The 15,018-nt window shown below is 41.7% G+C and overlaps 1 protein-coding gene across 2 annotated transcripts in view; it reads left to right on the plus strand.

Annotated features, from left to right (window-relative positions):
* PRIM2 (DNA primase subunit 2) overlaps nt 1–15,018 on the plus strand; it is a 227,342-nt gene that overhangs the window by 36,257 nt on the left and 176,067 nt on the right. For both annotated transcript variants that reach the window (XM_029073346.2, XM_029073338.1), the window contains exons 2-5: nt 1,778–1,941; nt 2,871–2,974; nt 5,264–5,343; nt 10,224–10,344. In XM_029073346.2, the coding sequence (XP_028929179.1) occupies nt 1,788–1,941; nt 2,871–2,974; nt 5,264–5,343; nt 10,224–10,344 (459 nt within the window). In that variant the 5' untranslated portion in view covers nt 1,778–1,787. The remainder of the gene's footprint in view (nt 1–1,777; nt 1,942–2,870; nt 2,975–5,263; nt 5,344–10,223; nt 10,345–15,018) is intronic.

Genomic DNA, 15,018 nt, shown 5'->3' on the forward strand with positions numbered 1-15,018 from the left:
AATACTGTAGAGAAATACATAATAAATACCATAACTAATGAGGTAAAAGAGATCCCTTTCTTACTGTTTCAGTAGAATTAATGATTTTTTACTTTTGTATATTTTTATAGTTCTTGAGTGTTTCTTGCTGAAATGTAGGGAGATGAAAGAATGAAAAATACCTTACTGTACTTTGCAAGTGGTATGGAATAGGAGATTCTTCGCCCATACCTAATGATGGTTATTTAAGTGCTTACTATGTGGCAGGCACTGTACTATGCACTGGGATGGATACAAGGAAATCAAGTTGGATACACTCCCTGACTGAGGTGGGGCTCACAGTCTCAATCCCCATTTTACAGATGCGGGAACTGAGGCCCAGAAAAGTGAAGTGACTTGCTCCAGGTCACACAGCAGACAGGCGGAAGAGCCAGGATTAAAAACCATGACCTTTTGACTCCCAGGCCTGTGCTTTATCAACTACAACTTCTCTATGACACTTTGTCTGTGACACTGATGACACCTCAGTGTCATCTTCCTGAATGAGAGGCTCTACTCACCCTCTACTTCTCAAAACTTCTCCCCAGTCCCCTCCTCATCAAACAAAATCTCCTCACAGTTGGCTTCAACTCACCCCAGTTTACAGATCTGGTCTCTTCACCCTCTTCTCCCCCTCCTATTTTCTCTTTTCCTCCCTAGGTACTTAACTGGACCTTGCACTCCCACATCTGTTCTCTCACGCTGTTGCCCTGGAACCCCCGCCCTCCTTAAGCCTGACAAATCAATCAATGGTATTTACTGAGTACTTACTGTGTGCTGAGCAATCAATTGTCAGTGGTACTTACTGAGCACTTACTATGTTCAGAGCACTGTACTAGGTGCTTGGGAGAGTACAATACAAAAGAATTCGCCTTCCCTGCCCATACTGAGTTTACAGTCTTAGAAAGCTCTGTACTAAACACTTGGTGAAGGACAATATGATGGAGTTGGTAGAGGCAATCCCTGCCCACAGAGAGCTTACAGTTTATAGAGCTTAAGAGGGGTGACAGACATTAAAATAAATTACAGATAGGAGAAATAGTAGACTACAAGGATCTGTCCATAAGTGCTTTGGGACTGGGATAAACATCAAAACTATGGACCTCACCATATTCAGACTTCTCCTGAAAACTCTCCTCTTCAGCATGCCTTCTTCATTAATTCCCACCATCCCAAGTCACATAAATCCACCAGTCATCTCTAGTACTTCCATACTTAGAGCCACCCTCAGCACTTACTTGTTACGTTTAAAATATGTATCTGCGTTTTTTCAGTTGTGCATTCATTGATTTCTTGGACTGTAAATACTGTAATGTCTATTTCCTTCATCAGTTTGTTAGCTCCCTGTGGGCAGAGAGTGAGGCACTGGGGAAGCACAGAACAAGCAAGTGACAGATACAGTGTATTTTGCCAAGCAGGCTCTCAATAAAAGCTATTACCACTACTACTGCCACAGGCACTGGTGAGAGAAAAAGAAGCCAAATGGTCCAGGGTGTCTACCTGCCCCTCACTCCTTCAGGAGATGTGACTTTGTTCTAGTTCAGCAGAGTTCAGGGAACTTGTTAGTGGCACACCTACTACCCAGCCAAAAAGGGCACATCCTGGGGTACTGGTTTTGCAGACTTTGTTTACAGTTTCATTTTACAGCTCATCTTAAAAGCTTATTGGGTAGTTGTAGAGTGCCCAGATCAAGGGGTTTAAACAAAAAGTTCTCAAACTTCTGGTGCCTTAGCTTCACTTTTGATTTTTCTCTGCACAGGGTAATAGAAATGGAGTTTTCTAAACCAAGGAGGCCGAGGATAAGACTAGCAGGTGACAAGAGAGGTTCTCTGTATCCCCATAGCCTTCAATTCTACCTGCAGCCTCCATGTGAAAATATCTCTCTGATCGAGTTTGAAAGTCTCGCCATCGACAGGCTTAAACGTGAGTGACTCCTCTGTCAGAACTGAATTATATTTGAACTTTTACGGGTGAAGGTAATTTGGGGCTATTCTTTCTCTGGAACTTTGGGAGTGTGTGAGTCCTAGCCTTTGATTTGCTGGACTAGGCAAGTTTGGTCATTATGCAGATGTAGCAGTGCTGCTAGTTGGAAAGCCACCCTGAGTGTGGTTACTCTTGAGACCGATCTCTCAGATTCCAACCTGGTTGTATGGTTTTCTGCAGGCCCACCCTTACTTAGTCCAGAAAATTGGCTTTACTCTGTTAGAGCTGGGCTTGCAAATTAAGAAGAGAAGCAGTGTGGCCTCATGGAAAGAGCATGGGCCTGGGAGTCAGAAGGACATGGGTTCTATTCCCAGCTCCGCCACTTGCCTGTTGGGTCACATTGGACAAGCCACTTCTCTGGACCTCATTTCCCTCATCTGTAAAGTGGGGCTCCATGTGGGCCAGGGACTGTGTCCAACCTGATTAGCTTGTATCTACCCCAGCGCTTAGTACAGTCCTGGCACATAGTAAGTGTTTAGCATATGCCATTTAAAAAAAAAAATAGACAAAAGCAGAGCCCTGGTAGGCAAGTCCCACCAAAGCAAATTGGAGCAAGTCGGGTGGTGGGGAGGTGGGGAGAGAGAGAGAGATGAGAAGAAAGAGGGGTTGGAGTAAGAACAGAGTAAGACTATTGATAAGGGACTGAACTTCCTTCTGCAGCAGAAAATCCACGAGATGCCATTAGGGGTAATTTTATGGAGAAGGTATCTGGTTCATGCCTCGGTTTTTTTTCTCAAGAAAATGGTGACAGTATTAATCTGATAGTGGGGATTATTTTCCAACAAATTTTTAATTTTTTTCCATTTGGGTGCAGCATAGTTTTAAAGAAAATATCTTGCCCTGCTGTATTTTTGTGTTAATTTCTGTAGTCCTCAAAACCATTGAAAACCTTGGAATCAACTATGTGAAAGGCACTGATAGCTACCGAAGCAAACTGGAGAATGAACTTCGAAAGCTTAAATTTTGCTACAGAGTAAGTACTATCAAAACTTCCTGGTTTTCGCAGATCCTTGGTACAGTAGAACAGAGAGGTATTGATGGATTAGTTTTGCTTTCAGATATGAACTCCTGAACTCTTGAAACTGGTAACTCTCTCAAGGGAGAGGTGGGTTTTAGAGATTATATTTTTTCCTTGTATTCTCATGAGGAGAATTCCTCTCAAGGACAGCTTTTTCTGTGCAAACTGTTGAAAAATAAATTCACGTCAGTTCAAGTCACTCTCATAATTAGTATTAACTGTACTTTTAATCTTAATAACTTTTGTCAATGGTCAAACATACAATTTAGGGTTTTTTTTTTTTTTAGGCGTTACCCTTTGATCAAGCTTCAGTCATAAGCACAATGGACTAGGTCGAGAAGGGGAATTAACTAGTGTTACCTACCCTGGACCCTAATTATGGGTTTTCTGTTTGGTCAATTATGATTATTTGATTTATTGTTTTTCCTTCTAGTGTATCACTGTGCACTGATTGGTCAAGTCTAATATGAATGACCCATATAGAAAGGTTTATAAATATAATTGACCATGGGTGGTGTTGAGTTGTGTTCCTGTTGGAAGATGACACTATTGGTGGAGAGACTGTATCCTAGAGTGTGAGTGCCACTGAGAAAGAAAATCTTTTATACTTGTACTGTCACCTGGATGGAGTCAAGCCCCTAGAATCATCCTGTGGGGAGAGCAGCCGAAGCAAAACCTCTCTTCCATTTTTCCCTGGTTCTGGTATGCTGAAGTGAACTTCCTTCAGCTTTTAGAAGTATGTGCCTCATGGTAAGAAATCTCTTTATCAGGCAATTAATAGTATTCATTGAGCACTCAATGTGCACTAAGAGCGCTTGGGAGAGTATAATTCTACAGACTTTTACAGAGTTACCAGACACATTCCCGGGTCAATTAATCAGTATTCATTGAGTGCTTACTGTGTGCAAAGCACTGCGCTAAGCATTTAGGAGCGCACAATATAACAGTTGGTAGACATGTTCCCTGCCCACAGCGAGCTTACTACCTAGAGGGGGAGACAGACATTAATATAAAATGAATTACAGATTCAGCCCTGGGGCTGAGGGGGGGGGGGGATAAAGGGTGGAAATCCAAGGGCAATGCTGAAGGGAGTGGAAGAAGGGGAAATGAGGGCTTAGTCAGGGAAGCCCTCTTGGAGATGTGCCTTCAGTAAGGTTTAGACAGTACCCCTAATGAGCTTATGACAAGGTAGGTCAGAAAGGTGGGAGTTGGTGATCTGTTTTGTGGTTTTTATATTGCCATGTGAATTTCCCTTTTGCATTCTTTTCAATTATATTTGTGATGAAAGTATAACTCCTTAGACCTATTTAATCCAAGTTTTATTACTCTTATGTTGGCTCAGGCAGAGTTCCCTTTCAGTTTTCAGCCAGATCTCATGTCTCCTTTATTTTTTTCAAATTCTCGGAACTGGTGAAAGGGTCCTCTTGCTTCTCTTTTGTAGGTACTTTAGCAGCATAGTTCTTGTTTTACAAAATAAGTGATTCTCATAAGGGTAAGGGAATTGAACAGGTGGTGCCTTACTGAAATTTTAGTATCTGATAATCACTGGATTGTAATAATAATAACAATTATGGTATTTAAGTGCTTACTACATGCCAAGCACTGTTCTAAGTCCTGGGGTAGATACAAGGTAATTAGGTTCCACATGGGGCTCACAGTCTTAATCCCCATTTTACAGAGGAGGTAATTGAGGCACAGAGAAGTTACGTGGCTTGCCCAAGGTCACAAAGCAGACAAGTGGGGCAGCCAGGATTAGAACCCATGTCCTCTGACTCCCAAGATCATTCATTCATTGAATCTTATTTGAGCGCTTACTGTGTGCAGAGCAGTAAGTACAATTCGGCAATAGATAGAGATAATTCCTATCCAACAACAGGCCCACAATCTACAGATGAGTTAACTGAGACGCAGAGAAGTGAGGTGACTTTCCCGGGGTCACACAGCAGACATGTGGCAGAGCTGGGATTAGGATGTAGATCCTTCTGACTCCCAGGCCTGGGCTATAGCCACCAAGCCACATTTTTTCTCACGTGAATTTATACACATAAAAATATGCATAAACTTGTTATAGAAGGAAACCTGCTAGAAATGCCATATGTGTTTTAACCTATGACAGTACAATCTGGAAATTTTGGGTGGCGGAATTCTGTGTAGCATTTTATTTTCATGTTGATTTAAGCATTTTCGTATGCTCTTTTTTTATGGTTGAATTTAATATATATTTTCTTACCTTTTACTTTGTAGTCTATGCTGGAAGATGAATATGAAGCAAGGAGGAGGGATCATATTTCACATTTTATCTTGCGCCTTGCTTATTGTCAGTCGTAAGTGTGCAATGAATATGTTTTTTCATGTAGTATTTTCATTAGAGCCTGTCATCCTGAGTTGTTTTTATCTCTTGAAAGTTGAAGGAGTAAATCCTGCTTATAGAGTTAATATAAATAGTTTGAAAAACTTTCAGATAATTTGCATAATCTGGTTTAATTAGATTAGCAGCCAAACTAATATGTGTCATAACATATCCTATTAAGATGTTGTTAGTGGCTTTTTGTAATTAGAGTATTTAGAATACATGGTGTAAGGAAAATCATATTTTCACATATTTTTGTCTTTTTCTATTTTCTCGATTCTTTTCATTTTCTACTCACTAACCTTTCTCTAAAATGGTGAAGAAATAAGTAACCCCTGAATTTACTGTGATACTGTCAAATTCCCAATTTTTAATTGAAGTGTTCATATTTCTGCTGCTTTCTTAGTGGTGACATTTTCAACACTGTCTTCTAATACAATTTAAAGGGCCTTTCAGTGCTTGGCAGTTTACTGGCACATAGTAATCTAAAGGCTGATAGTTTTCCTCTCCTACTGAACGCCAGTATTGAGAAGCAGGTTCCTTGTAGTCCAAAGAAAAAGCAGGATGGGATGCCTCCCAGCAGAGCTTTGGTAGTGCTATTGTACTTTTCTCCTATTTGAAACACTAGGAGAGTGATGCTCTTGAGGTGGGATGGGCTAAACATGTGCCAGTGGTTTGATTTGGCTTGTGCGTGATCTAGGCCATCCTGCCTCTGAGCTGGCACCTTTCTTCCACGGTGACTCCTCCATGGTTTAGAGTTAGGTGCTGATACAATTGGCCCCATGAGTTAGCAGCGCTGGGGCTGACTGACTAAATCCATAGCTTGCTTGGATCCAGAAAAGAGTTGCTGCAAGTGAAACCCTTCCTCATTGTCCACCGATGCCATAAAGACCATGTAGTATTGGGTCTGAAACGTTTAATGAAACAAAAGAGTCTGCAGCCTCACCCGGGCTGGGCTGAGGTGGGAGGTAGGGTGGCATTTTGTAGCTGTTTCTCTTCTCTCAGAGTCTACCATAACGGTTTCCTCCTGGGAAGTTAGATCCCTGACCACATTACTGAGGGGAATAACTAACCATTGAGTAGGTAACTTTGTTTCTGGGATGGTTTTGGACTAGTCATGCCTAGGCACAGCCAAAAAAACTCAGGTGACCCCTTGAGATTTCTTCTCACAGTAGTAATAGTATTTATTAAGCACCTATTATGTGCAAAGCACTGTACTAAGCACCGGGAAAGAATTGTACCTAGTTTTGGGCTCAGATTGGCCACAGACATAAAAGGAATAAAGAAAACCTAAAGATTCTAAGAGTACATAATAGGCAAGGATAAATACAAAAACAGCTGTCGGGTACTGTGGCTAGAGGAGCAAAGTTTTGAGCTCCTTGTGACTGAGTCTACAGTCACTTTGGCTCTTTCCACCAGTGCAGGCTACAGCCTGCCCAATATTCTCAGTTTAATGGAGGTCCCTGCAAATCAGGGACTCTCACAGAACTTGGCTCTTAATGAAAATCATAATAATGATGAAAATAACTGTGGTATTTAGCGTTTACTTAAACTGCTGGGCTCTGTACTAAGCGCTGCGTAATGAGATCGGACACAGTCCTTGTCCTACATGGGGCTCACAGTCAGCAGTTTGTGGGCAGTTTGCCAATCTGTTTACTGGTGCTTTGCACCCAATAAGCAGTTAATAAATGTGATTGAATGAATGAACGAATGACTATCCATCCTCTTTATTTTGTATCTACCCAGTGCTTAATGCAGTTCCTGGCACTGTATAAACGTTTAACAAATGCCATTAAAAAAAGTGGAAATATTACCCTGATGTAAAAATCAAGAAATATGAAAGCATACAGGCCTGGGAGTCCCTAGGACTTGGGATTTAATCTGAGCTCTGCCACTTTCCTACTGTGACAGTAGGCAAGCAATTTGGATACTCTGTCCCTCACTTACCTTATTTGTAAAATGAGCATTCACTACCTATTCTCCTTCCTACTTAGGGTGTGAGCCCTATGTTGGATAGGGACTGTAACTGACTCGATTATCTTGTTTCTACCCAGTGCTAAGTACAGTTTTGGCACATAGTAAGTGCTTAAAAAAATACCACAATTGTTGTGGTTAGTCACCAGATCGTACCTATTCTTCAGAACATTTTTAGAATTTGCCCCTTCTCCATCCAAACTATCACACTGGTCAAGTATTTATCAAATCCCTCTTCAACTACTGCATTAGTCTCCTGGCTGACTTTCCTGTCTCCAGTCTCTCCTCACTCCAGTCAGTGCTACGCTCTGCTGCCCAGGATCATTTTTCTTAAAGTTCTGCGCACATTTCCCCACTCCTTAGAAGGCTCCAAAGGTTGCCTATTCATTTGCTCAAACAGAAGCTCCTAACCATTGGTTTAAGACACTCAATCAGCTCTCTGCCTCATACATTGCCTCGCTGATCTCCTACTACAACTCAGTCTGTACACTCTACTTCTTTAACATCATCCTACTCTATATCTCGTCTATCTCACGTTGACCATTTGCTCACATCCTCCTGGCCTGGAACTCCCCCTCCATATATGACAGGTCACCAACCTCCCCATCTTCAAAGCCCTAGTAAAATCACATCTCCTCCAAGAAACCTTCCCCGGCTAACCTCTCATTTCCCCACTCTGTTTGTACTTTCTTCTGCATTGCCTATGCAGTTAGGTTGTACCCATTAAGTAAGCACTTTGATTCTTCTTCCACAGCAGTTATGTACATATCTGTATGCTCTGTCACTTTGTTCTGTAATTTATTTTAATACCTCTCTCCCCCAACTAGATTGTGAGCTTCTTGAGTTTAGGGATCATGGCTATCGACTAGATTGCATTGTACTCTCCCAAGAAATTAGTTTAGTGCACTGTACATAGTAAGTGCCCCAATGAAAGCCATTAATCGAATGAATGATTTTATTCTGTGGCTCCCCCCCAGTTGTGCAAAAAAGGATAAAAATAGCACTCTGAGCAGGTTCTCAGTACAATGAATAATAGAGTTGGCAGAGCCAAGAGCCATTTCACATTCTCCCATCAGCACTGTTGTGCAACTGTAAAGAAAAGGCCAGTTCCATCCACTCAGCCATGATTATCTGGCTTTAGGGGACAGGGACTTTAAGGGGTTGGGCTATGGGGGTGAGGGCCTAGAGAGCTGCCTCATCACCTGTCCTCTCTCCATTAAGGGTAGTGCGAGAGCAAAGGAATAAGGAGGAGATTGAGCCAGCTTGTCCAAGACGTACTTGGAGAGTTTGCCATCACCTCTGTTCCCACTTCTTCTTGCTGCTGCTTGTTGTTGGTTCCCAGACTAGGTTGCTGCCCCAGCTAGGCGATGCGCCCTACATTACAGATTTGGGTGCCTTCTTGTTTCCAACAACCACAGGGGCTCTTTAAAATATCAGCCAGTCCTGAAGACTCATCTCAGTCATTTTTAAGGACTTAAATGCAGCCCCATCTACTCACTAGGCCAAATTTAGTAATCACTCTGAACAAGTTGGTGTGTCACCAGCAGTTTGGCTCCATTTGTGAATCATTTGTATTTTAAGGGGGGGAAAAAAGTGCTGTAGGGTTTTTTCAAACCCCAGGAAAGTTGTGGCCCATGCGATTTTCCCAGAATCAACATGCAATTGAAATGTGGGACACATTTATGAAAAGAATAATATTCACTTATGGGAAACAGTGGTGGAAGTTTTAGCTGGAGAATGTAGCATTTAGCATTTATGTAGCATTTTTCAAAATTTTCTGGTCAAGTAGCCTTCACCTAAATTGTAGTGTTATTTTGCAATGATTGTGTTAGGGCTTGCAATATTTTGAAATGATTTTTACTTCCCCTTTAGTAAGGCAATAGTGCCACCCAGAGGGGCAAGAAGTTTAACATTGTTGCTATGTTTTAGAATAAATTCTGATGTAATATTACCTCTATTCAGAACTATTTCCTTATTTCAGTTATAGACATATTAGATTGGAAAGATCTTTGAAAACTGTGAGAAATAACTGGAGCACAATACTTCCTCTACTTTAGATTTGGAGAGAAGCATATGCCTTTTTTCAATTTAGTAGCAACAACATTAGAGCTTTAAGCATGTTTTATTTTCCTAAGCTCAAAGCAGAAGGTTTTTTTAGAAGGCATCTATTAAGCACTTACTATGTGCCTGTACTAAGCACTGGGTATATACAAGCCAGTCGGTTTAGGCTCAGTTCATGTCCCACATGGGACTCACAGTCTTAATTCCCACTTTACAGATGAGGTAACTGAGGCACAGAGATGTTAAGTGACTTGCTCAGGGTCACACAACAGACAAGTAATGGAGCTGGGTTAATCGCCCAGGTCCTTCTGACTCCCAGGCCTGTGCTCTATCCACTAGGCCACACTGCGTCTCCTTAAACTTTCTCTGAACAGTTGTCAGAGAAAATCATTGTAGTATACTCTCAGCATGAATATTGAGTTTTGGGGATGAAACAATTGTACTGTATTTTCAAAACCCCATGCTTTATTGCACGACTGACCTTTTTGTGTGAAATATTTTCAATGCAAGAGATCATTAATTTCTCAATCTTATAAATGGGGCTTAAAATTGACAACCTCATGGTAAAATGGCTATATTAATCATTCTTTGGAAAATGGATCAATGTCAAAGCACTGTACTAAGTGCTTGGTAGAATATAATACAACAGAATTAGCAGAAATGCTAACATATGGCAGGTTTATTGTCGTCATACAAGAATTTGAATATGCTTTTCTGTGGCTGCCAACATGATTCCATCCTGTTTGGCTTAGTATACTTTTATCAAAATTAATAGTTAATCTTTAAAGGTTTAGTGAATCCATTTTCTCTTCCTTTCAGTGAAGATCTCAGGCGTTGGTTTATTCAACAAGAAATGGATCTCTTTCGATTTCGATTCAGTGAAATGGGTGCTCCTAAAGTTCAAGAGTTCTTAAAGGATACATGTTTTCCATTTGAATCTGTAAGTACATGTGGTGGTCTTTTAGCTCTGTATTAATCCTTTTTTATTAACATAGGCCAGAGAAACCATAGATATGAAGTGTCTGAGTTGGTAAATTATGTGTACAGATTGAAATTGAAAAATGAACAACTGAGTTGCACTGTTGTTGACTTAATGTGTAACACTGGAGCTAGCCTCTACTAGAGTAGCCTTTTGAAAGGAGAACCAAGGAGTCGCTGGCCTGGAGCTGGGTGGAGCATCAGGACCGTCCATCTCTATCCCTGTAAATTTGCCTGTGGTTATTTAGCCTTGTATTTGGTAAATGCTCCCAATGTCTCTAATTTCTTGTCTCTCATTTATGTCTCCCATGCTCATCTAGACTGGGAGCCCCCTGTGGGATACAGACCTGAGAGATATGAATTGTTTATCTTTCACTCAGCCCAGCACTCAGCCTAGTGCTTTAGCTAACTAAAGAAAATCTGTTTTGTTGTTTCATTAATATCACCGCTTCTTAACTTTTTTGTTTTTTTCTGAAGCATTTGAATTATTTCATGCAGTCGAAAAACAGGGTCTAGTAATCTATCTTTTTTTTAAAAACTTGATGAATCCTGGAGATGTTTATTTTGATGAAGAGTACCTGTTAGTACTCTTCCAATATTGTGGATATAGAAAATTGTTCATTTGCAACCTTGGCCTCATCCTTGACTCTTTATTCTGCTTCGATTCTCACATTCAATCAAGTCTTGCTGATTTTTTTCCTACACAACCTCTCTTGGATCCTCCCCCCTCTGTTTTCCCAAGCGACTATTACTTTGTACCAGCTCTGATCATTTTAGAGCAAAACTTTTATATCAACTTTTCTCCTTTCCAGTCTACACTACTGTCACGAGCACCCAGTTCATACCAACCAGGGCCTTCCTGGACCGAGGGAGCTTCAATGACAGTAGTGTGTCTAAGGAGAATAGAAAGACTGTGACCCCCTTGTCCCTACATCCCAGAGGTGTTGGGGAGAGAGACCTTCATGTTTCCATAGAGTTAGACCTCAGTGTGAAGGAAGGCTTGAGGATCCACCTTTGGAGACATAAATGTGATATCTTGGGAGGGAGAGGAGAACACTTGTCTCAAAGAAGACTTATCCTCCCTCCTCCCTCTTCCTCATTTTAACATGCTGAAGAGCTCTAATGCAGTGACCTGGGACCCAGCCATAGTTCATAATTTTATAAGCAATCAAGGCATAGCAAATGTTAGAATGTTAGTTTTGTTCTCCAGTTAAAAAGTGATTTTGGTGAGTTTTTTTGCCTCAACCTTTGGGTGCTGCATAGTTTGAATTTGTTTCATGTCATATCTCAATATCTCCACTTCTGTTGCTGTTTACAAATTACTCAAAGAGTTACCTGTTAGTGAACCTTGATTTTTTTTTTATTCAACACTGGCAGTAGGTGAATACAGTTATGAGCCCTGCAGATAATAATCCAGTTTATGAATAATTCATTCATGGTTATTTTGTGTTGACTGTAGAGGGAAAAGAGGCAATCTAGAAAGTACTCAGTGAGGGTTGATGATAGGTTCTCTTTGATTATTTTTTCTTCACTATGGTGTACTCTTTAATGATTATTAATTAAATTAAGGGAAACCCTATTGTATATTTTCACTCTGAAAGGTGGCCAATAAGTATTGTATCAATGTGGTAGCATAATGGATCCTACCCAGCCTATTGACTCGGAAGTAAGATTTTTCCACTAGATCATGGAATAGGACATAACCCTGGCACTCTTTTTTTCTAAAACTTGAAACGATTTGTGAGAGTTGATGTGGATTTTGTTTTTTCAATGTAAATCCATGGAGTCTGTAAAATATTTAAAATTAACTACATTTTTCTCTTGATCTTTCTATAACTCCTTTAGTAGTTTTCTCAACTCTTCCATCTTTCTCCATTTGTCTGGTGCCCTCGCTACATAATCACTCATCTCTCATGATCTCCCAAATCTGTCCATTTGGTAAAAACCTTGTCCCTAAAAACAATTTTTCTTGCAAATAGCTTTTATTTTGTATGCCGTCCCCATGTAGATCAGTATATCGTCTTCTACCATCACTGCTTAAGCAGAATTTTAGGTCATCAAAGGGTCATATATGAAATATATAAGTAGGGGCAATTCTTAGAAACCGATTCCAACTTTTTATTTTGAGCCCAAAGGAGGCAGGGATTTAGGGGGAAAGGGGACTGGAGTGGGGAATCAAGCTTCAAAGAACTGATAGGCCAGAAAACCACTGTAGTAGGTCTTTATGATCCCGATTGGAAACTCTCAGGTCTCGGCAGAGCCCTGGGGTGGGCAAGACTGGGAATACAGCTCAAACAGTTGTGGAGGCCACTAACTCCACATTGAGGAGGAACCTGTGTGTAAAGGAAGGTGATATCACAAAGCATTTCTGGCTCCTACTCCATTCTGATCCTCCTTGACCTCTCTGCTGCCTTTGACACTGTCGACCATCCCCTCCTCCTCCATACCTTATCTCACCTTGGCTTCACGGACTCTGTCCTCTCCTGGTTCTCCTCTTACCTCTCTGGCCGATCATTCTCGGTCTCCTACGCCGGAGCCTCCTCCCCCTCCCATCCTTTAACTGTTGGAGTTCCTCAAGGGTCAGTTCTTGGCCCTCTTCTGTTCTCCATTTACACTCACTCCCTCGGTGAACTCATCCGCTCTCACGGCTTTGACTACCATCTCTACGCAGATGACACGCAGATCTACATCTCCGCCCCTGTCCTCTCCCCCTCCCTTCAGGCTCGCATCTCCTCCTGCCTCCGGGACGTCTCCACCTGGATGTCGGCCTGCCACCTAAAACTCAACATGAGCAAGACTGAGCTCCTCATCTTCCCTCCCAAACCCGGTCCGCTCCCAGACTTCTCTATCACCATGGATGGCACGACCATCCTTCCCGTCCCGCAGGCCCGCAATCTCGGTGTCATCCTTGACTCGTCCCTCTCGTTCACCCCACACATCCTATCCGTTACCAAGACCTGCCGGTTTCACCTCTACAATATCGCCAAGATCCGCCCTTTCCTCTCCACCCAAACAGCTACCTTACTATTACGGGCTCTCGTTATATCCCGGCTAGACTACTGTGTCAGCCTTCTCTCTGACCTCCCTTCCTCCTCTCTCGCCCCGCTCCGGTCTATTCTTCACTCCGCTGCCCGGCTCATCTTCCTACAGAAACAATCTGGGCATGTCACTCCCCTTCTTAAACAACTCCAGTGGTTGCCTATCGACCTCTGCTCCAAACAAAAACTCCTCACTCTAGGCTTCAAGGCTCTCCATCACCTTGCCCCATCCTACCTCTCCTCCCTTCTCTCTTTCTACCGCCCACCCCGCACGCTCCGCTCCTCTGCCGCCCACCTCCTCACCGTCCCTCGGTCTCGCCTATCCCGCCGTCGACCCCTGGGTCACGTCCTCCCGCGGTCCTGGAACGCCCTCCCTCCTCACCTCCGCCAAACTGATTCTCTTTCCCTCTTCAAAACCTTACTTAAAAATCACCTCCTCCAAGAGGCGTTCCCAGACTGAGCTCCTCTTCCACCTCTACTCCCTCTGCCATCCCCCCTTTACCTCTCCGCAGCTAAAGCCTCATTTTCCCCTTTTCCCTCTGCTCCTCCACCTCTCCCTTCCCATCCCCACAGCACTGTACTCGTCCGCTCAACTGTATATATTTTCGTTACCCTATTTATTTTGTTAATGAATTGTACATCGCCTTGATTCTATTTAGTTGCCATTGTTTTTACGAGATGTTCTTCCCCTTGATGCTGTTTAGTGCCATTGTTCTTGTCTGTCCGTCTCCCCCGATTAGACTGTAAGCCCGTCAAACGGCAGGGACCGTCTCTATCTGTTGCCGACTTGTTCATCCCAAGCGCTTAGTACAGTGCTCTGCACATAGTAAGCGCTCAATAAATACTATTGAATTGAATGAATGAATGAATTTCTTTCTGTGTTGTGGCCATCAGGTGAACAGTTTTATTTTGGGTCATTTGTGTGTAACCTATGGAAACAGGAAATTTTTGGAAAGTTGTAAACATTGGTTTTGAGAACCTCAGTCATTTATTAGATTCAAAATCACATCATCATTGTCAATTAGAAGTCTGGGAACACTCCAATCAAACTTTTTTAATTGAGGGAGTTAATGCAAAATGTACTAGGTCTGAACAATTTAAATTAGTGCAGTTTTGTAATGTTTATCACTCTAATTTAAATGACAATATGTGTGGTTAATTGTTAACTGAGTTAAATTTTAAGTAGAAAATATATCTTTTCAAATGGTTTTCCATTTAAAATATATTAGGGAATTAGGCCAGCTAATTCGGGATTCAGATATGCTTATACCATTGTTAAAGATTTAGAATTTGTTCTTGGAAGATTAGTTTGAAAAAAATGTTACAAATATTATTTTTCAAGTCCAAGAACAGATGTGAAATGGTAATATAATTTTTATGTTTTTACTTAATAGGCACCCACTTTCATTTTACTGTAACTGCCAAGCATAAAGTGAAAGCATCATCATCATTAGTATGTATTGATTACCTACTGTGTGACGAACACACAGGTACTTGGGAACATACAATGAAATGGAAGAAAATGCCTCAGTTTTTAAGGAACTACTTACATAATGGGGGTAGATAGACAGTAAAGATGTTATATCAAACAGTGATGA

This window comes from Ornithorhynchus anatinus, chromosome 1, assembly GCF_004115215.2.
Source record: "Ornithorhynchus anatinus isolate Pmale09 chromosome 1, mOrnAna1.pri.v4, whole genome shotgun sequence".
Taxonomy (NCBI): domain Eukaryota; kingdom Metazoa; phylum Chordata; class Mammalia; order Monotremata; family Ornithorhynchidae; genus Ornithorhynchus; species Ornithorhynchus anatinus.